The sequence below is a fragment of the Sipha flava genome, unplaced genomic scaffold, assembly GCF_003268045.1.
Source record: "Sipha flava isolate LNK unplaced genomic scaffold, YSA_version1 203_pilon_pilon, whole genome shotgun sequence".
Taxonomy (NCBI): Eukaryota; Metazoa; Arthropoda; class Insecta; order Hemiptera; family Aphididae; genus Sipha; species Sipha flava.
Window position 1 is genome coordinate 979,961 of NW_020272799.1, and position 26,491 is coordinate 1,006,451.

General features: G+C 27.7%; 1 protein-coding gene across 1 annotated transcript in view; it reads left to right on the forward strand.

Moving 5' to 3' along the window:
- Positions 1–26,491, forward strand: part of LOC112682398 (voltage-dependent T-type calcium channel subunit alpha-1H-like) — a gene marked incomplete in the record, with an annotated part of 329,779 nt that overhangs the window by 177,098 nt on the left and 126,190 nt on the right. The window contains 2 exon segments of the mRNA XM_025552987.1: positions 10,812–11,085; positions 25,247–25,339. Coding sequence (XP_025408772.1) covers positions 10,812–11,085; positions 25,247–25,339 — 367 coding nt within the window.

Below are 26,491 nucleotides of genomic sequence, written 5' to 3' on the forward strand. Positions count from 1 at the left end.
ATATATATATATATATATATATATATATATATATATATATATATATAAGTAAGTATTTCGTGAAAACAGTGCGATATGGCTTCAAAATGTCTTTATAGATTTAATAAAACACTTCAGAGTGAATTCAAATTGATTAAAAAGGTTAAAGCAAAAGTAAATAAGGACTATGATGTTTATTGTAAAATGTGTTCAAGTCATTTTCCACAGTGGGTGATTTGATGTTAATGATCATCTCAAAAAAAAAAAAAAACATTAAACACGCAAACATATTACCGATAGAAACAATAAATATATTACAAATTATTATTGCATATTAATTATTATTATTTTTATAATTATTGCAAACATATTACATACAATTTTATTCCATTAAAATCTAACGAAAATATGTTAAGACTTACGTCTAAAGTAATTACATTTGTTTACCATACATTTGTACTTGATCAAAATTTCAACTCTATGACTCGTACTTCAAAATTGAACAGATAAATGTTCGATGAAAAAAAATATACTGCTGCCCCTACCAAAACCAAAGATATCGGTGTCCTACTGTATAAATAAAAATGTTGGAGGAATTCTCAGAAAAGTTAAAAAAATTATTAGATCGAAGTATATTTGGTATGAGATGTGTTGCACACATAATTCATAACACTGTTTATCAAGCTACAACTCTGCTTCCAATTGGTGTCAAAAATAGTTTGCAATATATATATACTTTCATATCCATACTGTAGAATAGAAAGTTTAAAAGAGTTCTGTGACTTTTCAATTGTACAGTATAATGATTTACTATCGTATTCTAAAACTAAATGGCTTTCATTATATTTATAGACAGAATTATAACAGCTTATTATAGTGGGTCAAAATCTAGTTTTTGTTCCAAAATACATGTCCAATTGTTCTAAAATGTGTTTTTTTTTAACAAAACTTCATTTTTGTGGGTAAAATTTTTATCATACCAACTTAAGACTATTGCTATTATCAATAATACACGAGAAGAAAAATGTTTGACAACTGAAGTTGAAAACGTAATAAAAGAAATTCAAGGAAAAAAACACATAATATAACAATATTTTGACAGTAGATGTGAAAGTTTTTATGAAATTCATTATAATTACATTTACATTTGGAACCATTATAATTCCAAATTAAAATAATTATCAGCTTTTAAAATTGTTGAAGAACTTAATATATCATTTGATTGTCTCTTAATAGTTGTTGAACTTTCTTTCTCATTATCTGGTTCGAATGTAACAGTGGAACACTTGTTTTCGTTATTGAAAAGTACATGGATAAAATCACAAAATAAATTAGATATAAGTACAGATGAGGTTTAATTAATAATTGAAACAAGTTTGAATAATATGTCTTGTAGCTAATTTTATGAGTCAATACTTGCCAACAAAACATTGCTTCAATAAGTTCATAGCTTATCCAAGTATTAGTTAAATCAAACTTTTCCATCGATAGAATAAACATCGGATACAGATTAATTATTTTATATAAATAATTTATCCCAGTGGTTTTCAACCTTTTTAACAATGGGGCACACTTCATTTCCAACAAAGTTTTCGCGGCACACCAATCCATATATTGTGTGAACCATATTATATATATATATATATATATGTATACTATTTAGAGTCTACTCTATTAGAGGGTTATTTATTGAGAAATATATTAATACAATCGATCGATCGAGACGGCTGCGATGGGCATACTTACAATAAATAATATTATATGTATCTACGATTAGTTCGATCAGTTTTCATCTCGAATATCAGTAATAAACTGGTAAATACATACTTATAAAACAATTTATAGATTTATTGCGGCATATTTAAAGGGCGCTCGCGGCACACCGGTTGGGAACCACTGATCTACCCTTTAAATTGTAAAGTATAAAATCTTATAATGTGTGTAGTAATAATTTTATAATCAAAAGATCAATAAAAGATATGTTAATAAGAAAAAATGAAAAAAAAAATTGCCTTGGTTTAAAGTGTGGTGTTAGTAAAAATAATAACAAAAATTATGAAACTAGAAAAAGGATGCTAAGAAATGGGTGAAATATTCCTATTGTTTACATTCATATTATATCAATCGCTAAACAGTGGAAGACGAACATGATATTTTCATGTATGAAAATTATGGCCATTACAAATCTGATTTCGAAGGAGGTTAATAAGAATTGCTTTAATTATAAAAAACATTGCATTGTATAAAATAAAAAAATACATTTTGTAAATGTTTATAATTTTTCAAGTAATAAAGTGATCGTATAGTTAATAATTTTTGTGCGTTCACATAATTACCTACCTATTATTGTGAAATTAAATATCTTATCACGCAGTTACCTAATATTTCCTATTACATTTTAACTAATATAACGCATCGTCATTATAAATATCATTATTTTATTTCATTCATATCACGATTTTTTATAATTATTATTTAAATAGTACTCTACATTAACACTTGTTAAATACCATGATATTGTTACTGAAATTATACTGTTTTCGGTTTTCTTTTAATACAATGTTTCATTGGTTGTAATAAAATACTTATTTTTATGAATGTATAACGTTGATAATTGCCTCCAGGCTTACATTTGTTCAATTAATCCTTTGTTATCTCTTGCAGTTGTATAAAATATATGTTGTACAAATATGGATTATGTGTGATTATAATGATTTATGATTTTATTTACTGTGTGAAAATGTTGTGTTTTAAAAACAATAAAACGAACACCCCAAAAAATACTTTATACAAATGTGAACAAAAGTATATTTTCATAATTTATATATATTTAACGAAAAAAAAATTACACTTAAGTTTTATGAATCATTTATGATAATGAAAATAGTTCAACTATATTTTTTACATTTGTTTTTTGAATACCGTGCTCTTTGTTAAAACTAGAATTAATTTTTAACGGCACGATTTTTATTTTAATTATTTATACTTATATACTACATATATTTGTATTAGGATTAGAGAAATTATACAAATCAATTCTTCCTTATCAATAGACTGATAGTTTATTAATAATTGAAATATCTAAGAAATGTGTGGCATTACCTAAGTTATCAATAAAAATAAATACCTATATTATTTAAATTATTTAATTGTATTTTTTTATTTAGTTTATTAGAAAAATTGTAATGGTATGAATTTTTAATTTAAAAAGAAACCCAAATAAGATGAAAAATATATATTTCAGCTGATGTTAAGTTACCTATAGTATTAATTGAAACATTGAAAACATTTTCATAGGTATAATTGAGTTTCAAATGTATATAAAGTAAAAGATACTTATGAATAATTTATAGTTTTGTACATATATATATATATATAGGTTACTTAGATAAACTTTGAAAGTGTAAAAATCGTTCAATTTTAACAATATTCATGTTCTATCTATTTCAAATTCATATAAACTATCATATTATTTTATTACTAAATATTATAATTTAAGCGATTATAATTTTAAAACGTCAGTGATATAATAACTTTTTGTGATTAATATTTATATGATATTTCTGAAAATTAATTTCAAGCTATTATAATATTTTACAACTATACTCGTGCAATCAATCAATATATATATATATATATATATTTACTATTATTTTAATTTTTTCCAATTATTATTCGTGTATTTATATACAATTTTACATCAGATCTTTCACCGATAAATATCCGAGGAACTTTTATTGGTACTCAAATGGTCGCTTTTTCGTTCCGACGTACGCAGTTTTTGACTCGATTACGAGGTATATACTACCGATAGATAACATAGTTGCACCCGATCAAATTCGGTATGTTCAAATAGACATAGCTAAAAAAAGCAAAAAATGTATTTCCTGAAAACATATGTGTACAGTATATAATATATTTAAGAACTTGAAAATATCATATTCTCGCAACGTTTTAAAATAAACATAACGTATAATTTACCATGCTATGATAATATTTATCCGAAGTTTCGTTCGGGTGTTGTGGGCGTGTGGCGGACAAAAATATCGAATGTTGAAAAAAAAAAGCTGGTTTTGCCCGTTGTGTATACACTTGATAAACCGTCGAATGTTTCACATTCCGAGCACGATGTATATTGAACCCGAGTGCTGTCGCTCCGCAGAGATGCATACCACCTGGATCGCCGAACATAAGATGTTGCAAAGCATAAGATCAACACCAACTGCTATGCATATCATTACCGTCCGGGCAAACACCGTCGGGACGCACAAAAGTCACGCGTTCCCTTTGCTGTCTACTACTCTTCAGATGTTTACTTTTTTTCAAAAACGTGTTGGCGCCACATGTCTGTTCGTACATTGTACTGGCACGGGAGAATGATGGTGGTGGAAAAAAATAAAATATAGTTTCCCCGTCGGAAAAACAAAAGGATGTGACGTATCTTCGTTCGCGTTGCAGCGTGCTCGATGATCTCAAAATCGTCAACGGGATTACATGCGTGCCGGATTAAGGATAGGGACGCCGTCGGTTACGCTGCATAGCAGGTCAGTATTGTACAGAGATATACAGGTCTTTAGCGGCGAACAGGAATGTCACCGGTGGTAGGGGGGTAGGTGACGTACAAAGGTCGCAGACGGACTTTGTATAAACTTTCACCAAAAGCAACAGAGTGTAGTAGTTATCTACTGTTATAACTGTACGAGTACATACACTGTAATAATAATAATAATCGTAATCATAAAACGTGGGCTGTTGCAGATCAATTTGAGTAAACCGCAAGCTGATTAGGCAAAAGGGCCAGACGTAATCAGTTCTCAGCAACAGCAGGTGCATTGTTCTGGCCTTACACATACTGTTTGGTTTTGTTATACTGTACGCGGTCCATAATATTTATTTTTTTTTCCGTCCATCTGCTTCTCTCTCTCTCTCTCTCATTCTAGTTTTGAACGTCATTTTTACTTCGATTTTACAACCTCTCCATTCATCTCTCTCGTTCCTCGCATCCAGTCTTCTCGTTAACTCTCCTCTCTGTTCTTCCCGTCTTCATCCTTTCTCTCCATCTCACCGCTTGTCTTTGTTTTCATCTCTGATTTATCTTTTTCTATCTTCCACACCGTACAAACAAGTACAAATATATGATATAATAGAAACGGGCTAAATACACGTACAAATCGCGTACCACACATTTGTATCAGCCATGTTTACACGATTGCCGACTCATTTTGTTCTACCGTTCCACTGCCGGCCACACCTATGTCTTATACTCACTCATCCTAAAGATTTGATGTAGTAACAAAACACAATATCAAAAAAGATTCTTTCGATCGATCAACTAATTCGGATGATTCGATACAATCGCCTTCGAGATCATCGATACCAATGTCGAAATTAAGTCTTGAGAGGACACGTTAACACAAGAAATCAAAGAAGAACATTGTATCTATATAAAAGTTGACACAAATCTTATATATTTCTTTAATACACGATGAAATAATATTATGAATGAAAATAAATCAATTCTCCAACGAACAATTTTAATAATTTTGTATTACCTTTATTATTGAATATATGATAATTAAATATTTCGGGTATGTTTTTACCTATTTAATAATTATGTATTATTTTATATCATTAATGGAACCGAATACCCGAGCATGAGGCCCCGTTGCATTGCACCCCCAGCACTTCCTTTAAATCTGGTACGAGTCGTCACCACAAAGCGTACACGTCGGTTGACCTTTCCATAATAAATAAAATCGAACGGACGCTCGTGAGAGTACCTCCTTTTCACTGCTTTCCACGCTTCGATCCTCCGGCATTTTGTATAAACTTATAAATCACTGTTTAATTTAAATTCGACGACGGTACGCCAATGGCAGGCACTCTTGCAGTATAACACGTACCCTTTTCGAACAACCCCAGCCCCTTTATCCCTCATAAAAACGTTTTTCTTGCTTTATTCGTGAAATTGTGGCCAGTACGTACAGGTAAAGTACATTTATTTATATCAGTATAATATGTTCGACGTGTCCGTTTGGGGCGAAGAAATAATAATATAAAATAAAAGTTATTGCAGTCATTGAAAACAAGAATCGGTGGACCAATTCAATTAAAAAACGAATACGATATATTTTTTTTTTTTAATTTATATTTTTTTTTTGTACTCTATTACTCTATTACATTTTGAAGATAATCCTTCGTAGTACGTGAGTTTTAAATGGTCTAAGGATGCCTTACTGCCGCTGCTTCCTAGCGGTAGCCGTTATGTTTAATATAAAGTTTATAAGTAAACGCTGTCGCATTTTTGTTTTTTTTCCTCTCAAATGTAATTATATATTTTATTTATGTATATGTTCATGTATATGCCAGTGTGTTCAGAATGACTTTTAGGTTTATTTTTTATTATTTTTTTATAGAAATAATGTTTTATATGTATAATCTATGTACTTCTATTAATGATATAAGAACATTGACTTTTTTCTTTCGATTAAATCATCTATCTCGGGTATAATATGAAACTATAGTTATAAATGTACTTTATATATTTTAATTGTTTTGAATCGTATGCATATATTATAGTGAATACAAGAATTCTATAATTAAATTGACAACATTTTGTAGTAATTGTAATCCAATTTAATAGAATGCACATCAAACTCTACGTTAGTAATTATTTTGTGGTAAAAGTGAATTATCTTTATTACGCAGCTTACAACAATATATTATCTGAGAAACAAAACAAACCCATTCGTTGAAAATAATTTCTAAATTAATTTACATTGTAAATAGAAAATCTTGCGTTAATCATGTATTCTCAACAAACTTTAAATGCCCTCATATGTCCCCCGGAACTCTCCCGATTTGACTTTAGTTTTACATAAAATTATTCTCGTTTGTTTATACCCAAACATTTTTCAGTGTTATCAATCTTATTATTACGTCCTGAAAATGTTAAGCTAGAGCTTATATTAATACTTCATATTTGCAAAGAAAATGTATAGAACACGTCATTATTTCATCAGATACAAGTGAAAATTGTATAATAAATCTGAATTTATCTGTACATTTATTATTTAGAATAATATGTTCTACCTGCTTTATAAAAATTATATTTTTATGTTTTCAGTGAACATATCAAGGTATGCAATATTTGCATAACATTTATTTTCAGTTTGATATAATATTTTAAGTTTGAATTATGACGAATAAGAATATTTGTTTGAAAACTAAATGACTAATGACTATGTACATCGTACGCTATGGAATCTGAACGCCAATGGTTATTCCATATCACCGTTAAATCTAATATGAGTTCAATCAAAATCAAAAATTACTTAAAATGTTTTTCTTGAGAATGTTTAAGCTTTATTGTAATACAATAAATTATGTATAAAATTTAGCACTTACAAATAATATTGAATGAGGTAAATAATACGTTTTGTTAAACAATATAACATACGCTCACAAACACGAAAAAATTAAATATTTATGGTTAACGGCCTTAGAAAACGTATTTTATCACTATTCGTTGTTAATTCATACATGAATTATACAAGTGACTCAGAAGAGGTATTATGTAAACTTAAGTTTCTTGTACAACAATTTTATGTAACAAAGAATGTGAGTGAATTGTTAGAATCTTCTTGTGTTGATTTTTATTGTTTAGTTGGTTTTAATTTATTACAGAACAAGCAAAAGAGTAAATTTAAGATTTACACATTAAAATTTACATAATAACTATCGATAAATTATAGTAACATATATTATGTAACAGAAATGCTATTTGATTTTTATTTTATGCATTTATTTTATGTACTTTAACACGGTGAAGTGTTATTGTTCTGATTTTAAATGTATATGTTTAAACTATTACATACTTTTGTTACTTTTAGTTCCTTTGTAACTTACAACTGTATTAAGGGTCAACTGTCAAAAAAATGTCTGTTAATATTTTTGCCCTATTCTACGATGAAGTACGGATTTTTATTAAACTCTAGAGGTAAGAGTTCCATATACGTGTACCGTAATATAATAATGTGAGTATAATTATGTGGTGGAGTAATTATGGCACTAGGTGTTACAACAGAAATTTGTCTTGAATGTAATTAAACTATTTGAAATCAAGAACCGTAGCTTTACATTGTCTTCAAATATTTATTGTCATATATAAAACACATTGTTAATGTATTATATATCTCGTTTTAATTAAAATGAGCCTAAAATTATACAATTGTTCAATTGAAGGATTTGAAAGACATTTTTTCTAAACCTAAGGGAATATAAAAAAAATCACATTGATATCATGCATTTAAATTAATAAAAAAATGAAAATAATTTATACATTTATTTGTGTGAATGTTTGAGTATAACTGCGAAATTGTATCGTTTTCTTATTTTAACATAATGTAGTGGCACAACATTTTGGATTATTATTTACAATGCATGTACCTAATAGTCTAACCGTTGTTAATTGACTTGATAGAAAAAAATTAATAAATTAAAAATTCATAAGTTACCAAGAGTCTACCAAAATGTTTGGAACTATTTGATTGATAAAGTATATTAACACGATTCAAAAGCAATTTTAGTCATTGATTTGGAACGAAAAATTTCAAAAAGTAAAAACATAATATATCAAAATCGTGATTAACAGTAGGTTATATATAAAACGCATAGTTGAAGGACATGTTTTCCAAAACGATTAAAACAGAACTATCACACCACCGTTCATATCAGTGTTATTTCATAGAATAGATTTAACTGTATTATAGGTGAGACCGGATTTCAGCACAACCAAACGTGTTATCATAAGAGCGTTATAATCACATCACAACGTATTAATTCATTATACATACACTTAGTGTACTGATAAGGACATAACGAATTTATGATCGTACCGTAGTAGCTTACGCGTTAATCATTTCCTTTACTACTAAAAACGTTTCAAACGTGCGGTTCGGCTATGAACCACCACTGTTTACCGGTTTTGACATCGATTTGCCAAACGTATCCGATGTCTTTAGATTATCGCAGCAATAATCAAACTATGAACTCAGCACGAGGACACGCGCCAGTACGGTTTCTATAGTACCTTGTTTTGTTTCAATGCGCATTCGGACCAGTCCAATGTTGGTCAGCTCTTTACGGATTATATATAGCAATAAAGTTACTTACCTTCATTGTATATAAACCTATTAAAATATAATAAATAAATATTTAAGATCAAAAATAAATAAGCGATTTTTTTTGACATGCGCACGTGTACACCCATGCGGGGAGGTTTTACACATGGATATACATTTTGGGTTCTCGAACGGAAGTAGTTTACAATTTAAAAATAACGTTGAAGTTCTCGTACATGTCAACTTGCTTTTTAAAAATAGTCTTTCTCGTGTTACCTTTCATTATAGTTTTATTTTACAATACATATCCATTATGGTTTTAGGCCTTAACTAGAAATTGAGCTGTTAATAGCAGTGATCAGTCTCAAAAACTCAATAATTTTCTTTTCATTTATTCCCTAATTTTTATGATTTAATTTTTTCTAAATATCTCATTTTCATAATCGAAAATTACCCACAAACCACGATAGTATAGTAAAATACGAATTTAAAATATCATAAAGTATTTATAAAAAGTGTGTGCTGACGGCTTATCGAGTTATCCACGTATCGAAATTTGCTCTTAACTTTTTCCAATACTATGCCGATCAAAAGGATAGTTTCGATTATAAGACCAAATAAAATAATATTGGTATGCGATGTGAAACGTGGTTAGTTTTTCGTCACTATAGTTGAAAATTCCCTCAGCGTTGATATCATCTGAATGGATGATGATTTTCAAAATCCATGTATAGCAGAAAATAACATTTACGAGTATTTAGCATTATTAAAAAACAACGCATCATCTGCACTGTTGACCATCCACGACCGTAGATCTTACTTGGATCAATACAAAAAAAAAAGTATCTCAGAATGTTATATACCCGTATGCAGTGAAACCTCAGTATCCCGAAGTCACAAGAGACCAAAAAAAATTCGACATATCAAAACTTTGAGTTATCGAGGGAATTTAAAACATAAATAAAATTTGAATAAAAATGTTTAATTAATAGGAAAAATGTGTATTTATAATATATAATAATATATTTATATATTGTATACATATTATTAATATTCATAATTTGGGTATGTATACATTATTTTCAATGAAAGTAAAAAATCTGTCATTTTTGTTTGTTTTTATTGAGTTTTAGAAGTATTTTCAATAAAACACCTAAACTATTAAGTGCAAAAAAAATGTTGTCAGAAACTTCTGACTGTTCTTGAACGTATCTTCAAAGTTATTAAATATAAATCTGTGTAACTTTATCGCTGTTATCGGTCACAAGCTGAATAATAATCAAATATCAACGTTATTACAACATTGTGTGTACAAGCTCTTTTATCTTTATTTATCTCTATTTATTTTATGTTTTATACTGTGGGCATTTTATACTTTATTTAATCTGTCATATATTCGAGTTAGTGAATCGTAGTAGGCGGTGGGTACCAGATAATGACTTCGACTTATGGAAAAATTCTTCATATGGAAATTCGATATACCAAAATAACTTAACACGCAAGTCCAATACTGAATGATCGGGACCGAAAAAAAAATTCGACAAACACAAACTATGATATACCGAAGTTCCAGATAGCGAGGTTCCACTGTAATTGGTTTTACGATGACAATAACAAGCTGTTTTTGATAGTTGTTTTTCTTTTTTTTTTTTTAGAAACCTCGTAGACACGATTACTTAATCATGTACTAAATTATTACGATTTTCGCAGGATGTTGCCGGCGTACTATACGTTGAACGATGAGGAAAAAGATTACATCTGTTCGCAGAACGACGCCAACGGCATGCACTCGTGTTTCGACTTGCCACCCACGCGCGGTCACGACGCGTTGATATGCAACGCCACCGCCAACATGGCACTGGTCAACGGGTCGTGCGTGAACTGGAACCATTACTATACGGAGTGCAAATCACAGGGTGAGAACCCGTTCCAAGGGACCATATCGTTCGACAACATTGGCCTGGCTTGGGTGGCCATATTCGTTGTGAGTGTAAACGATTTAAAATAATATTTTTATTTAATTTTTTTTTTTTTTTGCGAATGCGACCGATGAGCACCTAACCCAACCGGGCATACTTTAATTAATTACCGCACGACAGGTGCTTGCATTTAAATGATCGAAAAGAACAATTTATCGACCGATTATTGATTGTAATTGTAATTGTAATATTAATCCGTCCTTCATGACATCGCACACAATTTTAAGTTGCAATTGTAATAGTTCTTTTTAACCAACAGTCACGTGGCCTTTTTTGTTGTATTTTTTGTTGAATTATTAATTTAAATGTAGTCTGAACTAATTTAAATTTTTTTACTGTAGGTCTCTTATCTAAATGAAAAATTAATTTTTAATCGTAATAAAAGGTGGGATTTTTTTTTTTATTATAATTATTATGAATGTAATTTTAATTAACTCGAATATTTAATTACTTAAAATCTCATATTATATTTTTAACTCATCGTGTCTGTAATAAAACGCGTCGGGATATGCACACATGTTATTAAATAAATTGTAGTAAACCACATTTTATAAACACACAGGGAAAAAAAACAGAGTAGAGTTTATTTCAAAAACATTATCCACTATTATACAATATTCAACACTTTGCAATACATATATTTTTTGCAAATTATTATTGCCATGGGTTTATTTCGCAATCAATTAATTACGATAAATTGTTGTGCGATAAATTAATTATGACGTAATTACGTAAAACTTTTCACCCACGCTAATACCGTACTTACTGAAAAAATGATCGAGTATTGATCGATGACAACAATTTATGTGGTGTGATTGGCGGATTTAATAAATCTCCCGGTAACTGCCCTTAGACGGTTAGATTCAGCTATAATATATGTTGAACTACCAAAACAGTCAGATTATTGGACGCTATTCATGTACAATTATTATAATGTAGTCAAACACGAGAACTTATGATAAAATTTAAAATAAATTTTAAAATAAAAAACGTTTCCCGTTGGCCGGTGTAACTCGTACGGAATATTAAAACTATACTCTTTGATTTATTATGAATGCCGAATGGGAAAATCGAAATCCGCGTTGAACATTCCGATTACCTACGAATAATTCAAACTGAAATGCTCCAATAGCCCAGTGCAACGTTACGATGCGCAAATATATTTACAAACCAAACGACGGTTTGGCTGATAAACACGCACGCGTTATTAGTGTAATATATTCCATCGAATATAGTTATTATAGTAACAAAAACTACAAATTAACATAATGTGCAATAACTGTGTACTCGATTGTTCGAATAACCCCCATTAATTACGACACCTTACAGCGACACTAGAAAACGCAAAAGCGTTCGCCCGTTTTGGGCCCCAATAAAAATCGACTGTGCATATTAACATGGAGCGACCGTCTAGTAAAAAACCTATTTTCGGTCGGTACGTTATACACTTACTTATTATTGTTATTGCATTGCTCGACGAAGTAACAAAACGGTCTTAAATTTTTCATCGTGTGTTTTATTTGTATGCTACAGAACCATGTCCACTGCGGTATTAAATGCGTTTTGTGACCAGTAAATGGTTCTTTTTTCTTATTATTTTTTGCTCCGAGAATACAAGGTAAATGTTATAAACTTATAAAAGAGATAACGAAGGTAATTTATTTTTGAGAAAAAATTTAATAACGTGTCAAAAGAATAAAAAAAAGCTTCTATACCAAAATAAAAAATGTTGAAGTATTTTAAGCTTAAAGTTCGTAAAAAAAAAAAAAAAAAAATACAATAATAATAATGATAATGATTTGTAGGTTGACTACTACTGAGAGTGATTTTTTGAATTATATATAAAAATAAATATACGATTGACGAGAGAGTAAAAAATTAATTCAAGAAAAAACAGAAAAAAGTATGTGCTTAAAAAATCTTTTGTGTCAAAAAAAAAAGTTTTATTTTGTTTTTTAGAGTAGGTATATGGATATTTTTCAACTATGTAACTAACGGGATCGATGAAAATGGGTTATGTCTAATAAATAAAAATGTTGCGATGATAATCACAATGAAATGATATAGTATATACTCATATTCTTTACATTTGTTGTCACCAACTGGCAATAAAACATTTTTGGAAATTACTTTTTATAGAAGTTCGAGCGTAATAGGTCACCTAGACTAAAATGATCACATTGGGAAAAATAGAGACTGAACTGAACCTCTAGATCACTTGGCTCTTATTAGCCAATTGTATAATTTGGTCTAATGTAGAAAACACATTTTTATCTTAATCAAATTAGCAATAAATACCGGTTTTGTTCTTATTTTTTTTTTCTTAAGTGTACCTATCAATATTTTAAACAAATAATTTAATCAAAAAAACCAAGATTTAGTGAAAAATTAATAAGCTTAATACGTATACCAGCTGTCTATTATGTATGAACAATTTAATAAAGTTACGATATTTACACGGTGAACGTTTATTTCTAATATATTAACTACCTATAAATTCCTAACAATAATTGTTAATACATTGTATTTATATTTATTTATATTTAAGTCAATGTATATAGTCGTGTTTGTAATACTCTGTCATCGATTTGAAAATTTATGTTCTTTTCGTGAATTATGCGACAGGCATGTAAAAAATTGAACACTTAGTATGATCACGTACAACGCTTTTCAGATTGAAATAATGATTGTTAGGAAATGTTTAATCGACCGACTATGAAGGTTAAGTCAATATTTTGTCACGATATATGATTATACTTTACTATATTTTGGAAATAACTTTAGAATGGTTATGACCAACCACACCGTGCATAATATGCTTAACGGTTGTCAAGTATATATTTGCCTTTGAAGAATGTCTAAAAATGTTTTCAAACCGAAATTCTACGATTAAAAAAATAAAAAATATAAATAAAAACGTACTAGCTGTGAACATTCGATTTATAGATGTATACGATAAGAATACAATAGCTGGTTAGGTTTGAGAATATACATAACAAACTTCTCGACGTTTGTACGATGATAAAAAAATGTACACCACACTCACACACACACACACACACACATATATATATATATATGTGTAATGATTTAAAAATTGAAGTATTAATATATTAATTTATGAGTGAAGTATTTATTTGTTTTTTTTAAATCATTACTTATTATATTATAAATTTTAATATTACCTCTCCGATGATTGTGTCGGTCTGCCTCTTGACAACTGCAGTTGACTCTTCAGGTATGGAATAAGGTGACCAATTTATATTTTAGAATGACAATAAAATTCTTTTTTAACACACTTATATTGATTTTATTTAAATTACTTATACACACATTAATAAACTTATTTTAGACTTTTACAGAACGTTTTACAATTAATTATGTCTTTCTGCATAGACGATCTGCGTAGTCTTTTACACTCGTCTGTGGCCGTTTGTACAAAAGGACATCAAGAACGCGTCTTCCTTGTGTTTGAAAATGTTGCTCCTTATATTTAATGTCACCTGTGCGTGTGCGCGTGTGTTTGTGTCATATTTTATCGTTAGTACTTATGACTTATTCTTATATTTAATGTGTACTGATTATTATAACTATTTAATTGTACATTCAATTTTTTTAAAAATATATGAATGCTTAGGCGCATAACATTACATATATGACGCTTATACCGCACTTTTTTAATCATGATGTAAGATTTAATTCGTCAAAAGTTTCATGGACCTGTATAAGGTGAAGGTAGTGTACACTTCCTTTAATATTTTATGTATCTACTACAAGTGACAGGTATTATAACTGTTGTATCCTCTCTTTGAATTATTGTATGACTTACGCGTACGAAGATGTAGAAAACATATTATATTGCATTCTTATTCTTAAGTACCTAGTTAATATTGATACTATAATATTTAGAAATTGAAATATTAAATATAAAACAAAATAATACAATGTCGATATGGATTTTGAGTATATTCGGTTCATTCAAAATATAAAATGTCAAATTGTTGAAATAACTGTTAAGTCATATCGCTCACCAATTCCGTTAAATATTTTATATTCATTTTGTTAATAAATAATAATAATTTAATGGTCGAATTCCTCCATAACTCAAAAATTCTCAGCCAGTAACATTATATATATTAAGTATTTTTAATAATAATATATCTTATATGTATATAATTATGTATATATCATGTAGATAACCTATATTTTAATATTGTCAAATGGCCTCTGAAGCCAAGGATTTTATTTAATAAAAAAATAAAAAAATGATCGACTATCAACATGAACATTGCATCATTAAAGATTTTTTTCCTTTTAAATAATTAGAGTAAATCATTTTTGTATATTTAAAATTAACTTATTCTTCTTTGCATTATTTTTTTTAATTTTTTTATTTGTGTTCATGATGATAAATTGAAAAAAAAAACTATTTGGAATACTTGGTTGTTTTAAATATAAAATATACATATATCACAAAATAAAGCTTAATCCAATAATCAATCAATGGCTTGTATTAAGTACATTTCAATCGTGTTTATTTTTATCATCTTTGATTATTCATTAATAGCATTTCTAAATTAAGTTTAAATTATTAAAAATTAAAATGCTAAGAACTTTCCCATATAATCATAAAATTATTGAATTTAGAAGTTTGATTGATTATTATTATTTTATTATTGCTTATTATTATTATTTCAACTAAATAATTCAGTTATGATGTTATATGAAATATGCATCATGATTTTCTAACCAGATTTTTTTTAATTCATTGGATAACAATTATTAACCTAATGTCCATCATTCAAGCAATTTCCATCAAAACTGGGTAAAATTTAATGGATATATTTGAAATTTTATGATTATTAATATTTTTTTTTTCACTTAATACATTTAATTATAGTTGTTTTTTATGTAATATTATTATAATTTAATTTTTGTTCATAAGCACATATTTTTAAGAATCTAGATAAAATAGACGAAAAAATATGCCAAAAACTTAATTATATTTTGTGTCTCAATATGTATTATGCTATATTGTGAAAATTAACAACATAAACCGAAGAACTTTATTTTAACCAGTTTAAAAACAACTTGTTAAACCTTTAAAATATTTAAACTGCTATACAATTCTCATTACTATGCCAGTAAAAGAGAACTTAATTTCAATAAAATAAATAGTCTGATAAAATATTTTGTAGTTATAAGAGTAGGTACCTATTTATCATTAAATAAATTTTTTTTTTTTTTTTGAATTGAGTACATTATCTTGGATTCAAAATTAATTGATCGGTTCATCGTTTTTTTATACTTTTATAGATGTTTCTAAATAAAATTGTTTAGTTTTACTTGAAAATGAATACAAATTAAAATGAATGAACTTTGAAATTGAATATATCAACAAAAGAGGTATAATATAGGGGTCGCGAGATGAGGTCATGAGATGTAAGAGTCTTAAGATATATAAAAACGAGAAGCTGATATCGATAAGTATATTATTTTCTTAGGTATTTGAAATAGATTCAGCGTGAGTCTCAAAAAACTCAAATTTTCAAGTATAAAGTTTTGAACTTCAAAAATTTTATAGATTTTTGTAATTTTTGCCGAGTTTGTCCAAAATTTAAAATTCAAACAATAACATAAAAGAAGAAAAAGTGATTTTTGAAAGTATTATTGAAATTTTTTAATACACATGTATAAACTATATATGAAAAACTTTGTATTAAATTTTCAAGATTTATTTTCCAACAAAAATAATTTTATCGACTAACTAAGACATTTTAAAAATTTGAAAAATGTATTAAAAGAACAAATAATTCAAAATCTTTTGAAAAATCTACCAGAAGACATACAAAAAAAAAACCATGTTCAACTATTGCATTTGCCGACTTACTCAAAATATATTAATAATAATTATACTTATGTGTTGACAAAAACAAAATTACTTTAGAAAAAAATATTTAATCTGTGATGGGAAAGATGAAAAAATAATTAAATATAAAACCAATATCCCGAAAAAAATAATAAATATGTTATATGTTTTCAAAGACATACTACGTGTTAAGAATACTTGAAATATTCTCAATATATTTTTATTTCACTTCTAAGAAGGCATTCAGTGGATAAAATTGTATTACTTTAGTCATTTACATTTAAAAGTTTAAATCATAAAAAGAAATTAAAGTTTATATAAATCTATAAAGTAGCATAATTTAATGTTATAAAAGTTGATAAATACACTATTTGAGGTTTAATTTTTTATTGTTTTTGATTTTAAATCAACAACTTAAGACTTTAAATTTTATATAAAATTATTGTTATTTTGTATTCTGACTAAAGTGCGAGTATTATACTTGTGTATTTTTTTTTTTTTTTTTGGTTAGTCAACCAATCGGAACAAACATTTTTAGGAATTTTGATTTACTTTAAACTATTATTATTATTTTATAATCTAAACATATTAACTATAGGAACTAGAAACTTAATCTGATTACCAACGTATGGACAATATCCTTAGACATTTATAATGATTATGATTAATTAAATAATAAAAATTAGTAAATTAAAAATTAGTTAATTATTAACACTCGTAAATGTATATATAAATTTCTTTCTTTCTTCGTCTGGCTCTTAATATTTACTAAGGGTTTTCACCACCATCACTAGATTCCTCCATTTGTCTTGGTTCCTGGATAATTATCTACATTCTTGAAATACCATTATGAAGGTCCTCTTCTACTACGTCTAATTTACCTTTTTCTTGGTCAACCCGCGGCCTCTATCTCGTAGGCTTCCACTCCAAGACTATACTATTTTTATCATTTCGCCACCATATGTGTCCTAGCCATTGAATCCTTTGTTTCCTTATGAAGCTTACTAACAATACCATTTAAATTTATTTCTGTAGTTCCTTGTTATACTTTCTTCTCCACGTTTTTTTCTCATTATCATATAATGGTTTACATATTATTCTCCATATTTTGTTCTCAAAATTTCTGAGTATTCTTTCCGTCGTGCAAGTGGTTGTCCATAACTCGTATATATATGTAATCGTGAGTATTATTATTGATTCGTACAGCCTTATTTTGGTTTTTTTGTAGTGTACTTATGATTTAAAGAACTTACTTTGAGCGAATGATATTTTTGCTTTTATTATTCTTATACCTATGAAATATATATATAATTTAAATATAGAAATAAATACTTAGTCTGGAGTAATTTTATATTTGTAATTTTCGAATTATAAATTCATCATCAGATATATACAAAATAAATAAAATCCTTACTAATTATTATAATTACGATAATAATTATTATTAAAAAATAATCAAAGTTCAATAATTATAATTATTTTTTTAATTTTTTATATAGTTTTTTTTAAGATTTACCTAATTACAAAACATCAATTAAAAAGATGATACAATCATTTCCTCTCATTTTCAAACTTTTTTTACCACCATACTTCATATTATCGTTACATAAAACAGAAAATAATTTGAAAACATTCGGATATAACAAAAACGAGGAGAAACCTTTAAGGAGAAAAAAATAATAGTAACGTATTATAATCATTTACCAGTTATGTCTTTATATTTCATTTGATTTAAAAAAAAAAAAAAACGATTTATATTCACTTGAATATTACGAACCACCGCAATAGTTTCTGGGTCCCAAAATATTGTTTTGAAGAGCGCAGTGTTTCTCGAGTATATCATCTCTTTTAGACTAGTTATTATTGTCATATACGATTCACCTTTATTTAAAAACATTTTTTTTTTTTTTTTTTGATTATTTAAAATTATGTTTTACCTAAATACCTAAGCACAAATCTTTTAATTATCAAAATATTTACTATTTCTGAAACGAAATATGAATAAATATCGTATATACACGTACACACACATACATTAATTATAATATTATCTCATTGATTTGGTTTAAAAAAATATAAAGCTCATAGTTGGAGGAATTTCGGGTATTCCTAATGATTATTTATTATTACGGGTAGTCATAAATTGTGGAAACCTTTGCAGGTATTCGATTCCAAAATAGTGAAAGGTATTTTTTCATATTAAGCTCGATTCACACTAACGGTCTCGATTCGGTCGGGTCACGGTCAAGTTACGGTCAAGGATTATGATGTACAGTTCTCACTACCGGTCACAATCAGTCAAGTTCTATCTGCACGTTGCCACAAAGTATACAAAAGTGTTCAAAAAACAATCAAAACAATGGATATGAAGGAGATAAGCGCGGCGGTTGACTATTTACACTAGGCGGTCTCGATCAAAAAGCTCGTGACCGCGGCGGTCTGGATCGTGCATTGACTGGTCGAGACTTAACCGTGATCGATAGTGTAAATCGAGCTTTAAAAAGGTTAATAATGTACACTATTAGCAATAAAAATCATAAAAAAAAAAAAAAAAATTAAAAAAAAATAAATAATTATCTGCAGATTTATTCTATTGAGACAACTCGTAAAATAATTTAATAAAAAATTGTAATCGCGATCGGTTAAGAAGATATTACTATTATTATTTGTTAGTATTATGCGTTATTGTTATTTTGAGAAAAATTAAATTATTTGTTTGACTGCTACTGGGAAAACATTACGTTGAGCGTTGAATATATTATCACTATCAACTATTAATTTGATACAATGTTTCGTTTAAATGAAATTGTAAGGCTCTGTATCAATAAAATATTATCTTCCACGGAAGTTATGGTCAATCTTGAATAGAATAAGAACTGAGCAAGGCAAAAGTAAAAGCTTAATACATTAATGGAAAATGGAATAATCCCCTCTTTGCACTTGTTGAATAGAACAAATTATCAAGCGTATTGTGGAAAAAAGTCCAATCACTAAATTTGAAGGAGTAGAAAAATTGTATGAAGCCTAAAATAAAGGCAATTACGAAATAGTCTAGAAACACCACTTCAACAAGCAACATAGTTCTTGGTCCCAGTTAACATTACATTTACGAGTATAATAGAGTTTTGTCATATTTCAAGTCGTTATGTTATTGCAATTTTAAGTTTTAAATTTATCTAATACCTATTTATTGTTATAATTTCTTATTCATTTATGATCGTTTAATTTATCACTGTCTAACTTTTAGTTATTAATTATTACTTTTCGATTTTATAATAAGCCGATACTTCATATGCAAAATAAAATAAAATAAATATAAAATATATAAAATATAAATACATGTAACCGTGTTTTAGCAGATATCTGTATTATTTTACATTGTGATTTTAGTGAAGTTCAATACAATCAAATAAACGCTTGTTTCGACAAGAACATGACGAATTTAATTCAAATGACTTAAGTTTATGTCAAAAACATGACAACAATAATTAAATGTTAATGCTGCGGCCCATTATGTATAGTGGATATTTATTTGAGTTCGAAGAAAAAATAAAGAGAAGTTTTTACGTCATGAACGAGTTTTACAAAAATATAATATTTGTACTTAATGCTCTACATTGATTTTAGAATTATGTGTTTTTTGCTTTTTCCTATCGTTTTTATTTTAACGAGCAGAAAAAGAAATAAATATAATATTTTGTCAGACTCCCCATATGTACTCGTAAGTTAAAAACTGTGTATGTGCAGGTACGTGATTTTCTAACAAATATAACTTTTGGTATTTGTCAGTTATTCTCACAAAAAAAAAAAAAAAAAAAAAAAAAAGTAATAATAATAAAAATGCAAACTCAATGAAACCAGTTATTTCTAATAAAAAGGTAATGGTTATAAATAATTCTATACTGTATTGAAATCTACAGAAAACAAAAATATAATAAAGCCATAAACTGTTGGATGAACAGTTGTTTTATTGGTATTAATGTATGGAAATATAATTTTATTTGTAAATAACGAATTATATAAAAAATTAACATTATACTCATATTGAACATCTACATTATTTTTCCTTTCATATAAAACTAGGAATTCAATTTTTAAAATGTAATATTCATTTGATTACTTTTTTAAATAAACTCGTATATCTTAACAAAACATTAATTAAAATAAGAAGAATGTTTTATTATACTGTTACATATAAAATCATTTTTAATACATTTTAATAACATTTCTATATAAAATAATAGTGGGAGTTTTCTAAAAGAAGCAAGTTTTAATTTTTTTTTTTTCAATATTAAAATTGAAAAAGTTTAAGGTATAAATTAATGGATTTTTAACTATGCTAAGTATTTAGTTACATTATTTTTAGTAAATATTAATTTATTACAATTGATTAATACAAATTTTAAGTTTTCTATTTAAATATTTAATTATTTATTTTTAATATTAAAATTAATATTCGTTCAAAAATATCGAAAATAGGAAGATTCAAGTTAAAATTATAAGCTTTGGTCGAGTTCAGTTTAACTTCCAAAACTTGAGTTTGACCCGTCACTTTAGAGATAAGTGTATTAAATTTTCAATATTCAAGATTAAGGCCAGTAAAGTATAAAGTCCATTAAAATAATGTCTTAATTTTCCTAAAAATACTTATCAAAATCACTAAATTAAATAACTGTTAGCAATGTAGTTAGTTTTATATTCTAGTATAATTAAAATAAAGAATTACTTTTTTCAATATGTATGTATCATGAGTTAATTTCATATGTTTTCCTTTATACCCCTGCAATCTTATAACATATTTCTTGACAATTAAAAAAAAAAATGATGAAAAGTTATCACATCCAAGTATACCAAGCGGTAAGGCTATTATCATAAATTATAACCAACATTATTAATGTATATTAATTTATAATTGTTAATCATTAATATTTTATAGATTTACATTAATAATAAATAGTGTTAGTGTCAAAGAACTTAGAGTAACAAAATGCGTAATACCATGTTTGAGTAGACTTCATGCTTGTTTTAAATAATGTTATTTTATATTATTTTACGAGCCCGAATATTGAAATTATGACTCCAACATTGTACCTTTGAAATAAATAAGTAATTAACCCAATCGAACTGAAAACGTGTCAACGCTATTTGTTGTTATTGCAACGGTACAACGGTAAATTATTTTCTACTTGCTATTTTATAAACATTTAAAATATATGTACTCAGACTTTCTAAGAGCAAATATCGTATGCGAAATTTTTAATTGTTTTAAATATTTTATTCTCAGGTATTTACAAGAATAATCCATGCAACATCGTTAAAATGAAAAAAAAAAATCATACGTGTAACAATAATACATCGAATATTATGCGAATGTAAACTGTTATTGCACGTTATTACTGTTATTATTAATAATATTTTTATTGTTTATTCGCGATTCGTTTTTTTATCTCACGAATGCATTTTAATATTTTAAAACGGCTTAAAATAAAATGTTATAATCTTTATTTATTTGTTCTCCTTTTTTCACAAATTGTACGTATTTATTGATGAAATCTTTTATGAAATATTATTGAAATCATAATCTTAAATATTTTAAAAAATTAAATAATAAATACCAACTGTCAAATACAATATTGGGAATATATAAACGTGACAGATTTAACTTTACTCCCTAAAGAACCCTTTAGGCTGTTCAGTAGTTGATAATTCTTCGTAGGTGGTTTGTATGAATGATAAGTGAGTTGTACGAAATAATTATCTTCAAGACGATTGAGACACAGTCAGTATTGGATTGTTAAAATATTAATAATGAGACGACGTATTGCTTTTTAAACAATATTGGATATTTTTGCCATTAATGATCGTTGAAATTAGATTCCGTTGCAAGGTTCCAAACAACTGCAGTAATGGTATTCGAGTGGCATAACACTGAGATGTGCCCTTAAGAATAGTTCACTATTATCATTGGTGATTTGGAATAAATCGATCAAGTGGTTTTATTTCAAACACGGTTTACATTATAAACTTGACATTTATATATTTTATAAACGGAGAGTGTTCAAATTGGATTAACCGGAGTCGTTACTCGATTAAAAATTGACCCATAACATTTACCATAATTAACTATTGAACTGACATGATAATTTATTTAATACTGTGGGGTACAATACAATAATGTGTAGTTATTTTAACATGTATTATTTAATTCACTTTAAATCATAGGTACTTATAACCAATGCCATTTGAAGTACATAATCAAAGTTATTAAAAATATACAACACACAAAATTGAGTGATGCATTTTCTCATCTTTGACTCTATACAATTTTTTAAAACTTACAAAGGTACATATATTCAAATTTTCTTGAAGAGCAACCAGTTTTGATGGCTATAATTGTGTTTTACTATCTAATTTGGACTTGAGTAAAACCAAAAAGTTTAAAAACTTGAAAATACTTTTCAGAAAAAATATAAATTTTGCTTAGCATTTTTCAAGTAAGCTTTTCTTAATAAGTTAAAGTAGATGTTATGCTATGTCCTAACTCTGAAATGTATGTAATTTACCGTATTTCCTCATAATTTTCTTTCTCATAAATCTTTCATAATGATTAAATCTGAAAATAGTATTCTTATTTGCGAATTATTTTGTGAACAATTTTGATGTAAATAATATATTTAATTAAATATTGATCTTAATTTAAAAAAAAAAAAAATATCAGTCGAACGATAGCAATAATTGTTTTATGGTTTCCAAAATAAAACTACTAGTGATTTGAAAAGGCAAAAATATAATGTAATTGAAAAGTAATTTAATTTTTCATAATTTTTATTAAACTAATCAAAATTATTGTTAATTTTAAATACAATATTTTATACATTTTTATGTGACCAATTTCCTAAAAATTCAGAAGAATAAAATTGAATTAAGTTGGTCGGAAAATAAAACTTATTTCTGATTCTGAATCATGATTTAGGCTAAATCATTAAATTTCAAATAATTTTTAAATATTTTTTTTCTCAATTTGAATCTTACATATAACATATAACCAGTGTATAATGTACTATAAACTGTAATAACCCTAAAATAAAAATATAAAAATAATATGGGAAAGGTAAAGCGGGAATGAGAGATAGAGATATGGTATGGAAAATGAATTATATCATATTGGTTGATTACCTTCCTCCTTGTTTAAGGGAAGTCTTTTGGGGCTACCAAGGTTCAAAAGCAAATCAGTGTAACTGGATAGTCTGAAAAGACAAATAAAATAGCACTTATTTGTTTTGTGGCAGTTATTCGAATACTGACGATCTGTGAAATTATAACTATCGTAGGAGTGTAATAAGGTCGAAATTAAGTGAGAAACACAGGATTTGATGCACTGAAGCTGGACACTTTTCAACACTCACACAGAGAAGTCAAATCAAACATATTAATTATAAAAGTTAAATAGTCACATGTAGTGATCACTTATCACAGGAGACTGCTTTATTAATCTAACGGTCAGTGTGCATGTACTGACGACCTAAGATCAAGAGCCCTTCATGCACATGCCGGGAGCCTATGAGCAAAAGCTCCGGGATGGATTTTTCTATCCCTGTTGTGTAGAGACGTATGATGGAGTGGATCTTAGACCGGTCCTATGAAGATTTTACCTATTTATGATATCATTGGTGTAATGTTATATTAAACCTTTATTATTTGAATTGTGTTTTATATGCCGGTATCGAAAGAACCGTTATTTATTCATTTTTAACATGGTATAAAATGAATGGTGCACACAATTACGATTGACTTATGAAATGTTATGCATTCGAATGATACACACCATTAGAAAAGGAAACTAATAAATCCTTGTGAAACAACGATCAATAATACTAAAAGATGATTTTACATTTATATATGGTATTAAGTGGAAAATATATAAGTTACTTTATATAATATATATAAAACCATGTTGGAGCCAAAAAAAGTCTAATGCACTAAAATAAAGGGTGATGGAAAGACATCAATGGTTTGAAATTTTCTGGGTGATTTATCGGGCGAGATTGGACATCCCTATTGCAAAATGCTTGGCCATGTTCCCGAGAGAAGTGATTAATGTTGACTAGGGGTCTTAGAGTAAGCTGGAAGAAAAGCGTTCTCGAGCACACGGTGCGTTGAATTTAAACTGAGTACTTATGAACAATAAATACAATGTTTAAATTTACGTTTTATACGAATCAAACTGTTTATTTTTTCGTTTTTAAAAATTGAATCAGTACTGAAATATTGTTTTTCTTTTAAAAAAAAAATTTCAGGTTATCAGCTTAGAAGGATGGGTAGACATAATGTACTACGTGCAAGATGCTCATTCGTTCTGGGACTGGATTTACTTTGTGCTGCTCATCGTGGTGAGTATCGCCCACAGTCAATATTAATTTTTATTTTAGTAATAACAAGTATTTAAAGATAAAATTTCCACGCAAAGGAAAACAATATTATAACGAAGATGGTAAAAAATGTATCCTTAAATAACGTATATGAGATTTAATTGCAAAAAATCTCTAGTAATGACTTATGTTGTACCGTACTACAGGGGTCACCAAACCACGACTCACGAACAAGTTATAACTAGCCCCCTAATGAACGGTAGGTAATTAATCTAAAAATACGCGTACAGTCGTTGCCAGATAAATTGAGACGGCAGTGGCGGCGCAATAACGGAAAACCAGTGGTTCTCTGTATTTCAATATTATTACCGAAAATACATCAATATAGCAACAATTGTTACAAAAATTATTTTACGATATTAATTCCAAATTATTTCCCTAGCTTGACTGTGAGCTTTATTATTTTTAATTATTGAACTTATTATAAAAAAACTATTTATTTTATAGCGTACGTTTTCAGTACAAAAAAACACGAAAACAATACTGGCACGAATGATTGTATATCCATCTATATTAGTATATTCCATAATGTCCTTTTCTATTAATATTTAATATTGTCATTGGTCAGCCGAGTCATTTATTTTTATACATTAATAATAAACAAATTGTTGATGCGATTAAAAGTACGCCGCGCAGTCGAAACACACCGAGTTCGAACTGATGACTGTGAGCATCGTAGCTAACTGTATGACCTTTGAACCACACTGCCAACGACTAATTTGGGCTACATTTCATGAAAAGCGCCGCCGCCATCGTCTCAATTTATCTGGCAACGACTGTAATATCCTAAGTCGTTATCGCGCACATTTGTCAATTATTACCTGTATCACCTGTATCAGATTTTCGTCCGCTAAGATGATATTTGAATCACTTATTACTTTTACTTGATATTTTATGTGGTCGTCAAATAAAAATGTTTAAAGACCCCTGTCGTACTACAATGCAAATACGCTGCAGAAGTACGTTAATTGCTTGTATTTTGATTGTATTCGATATGTTAAACAATGTGTACAAGACAATCATTATCTATTCGTTTGTAAAACATATCTCCAATGAATGCATACTGGTGAACAATACATTTAAAATTCGAAATAATTGACCGTCTACTGCATT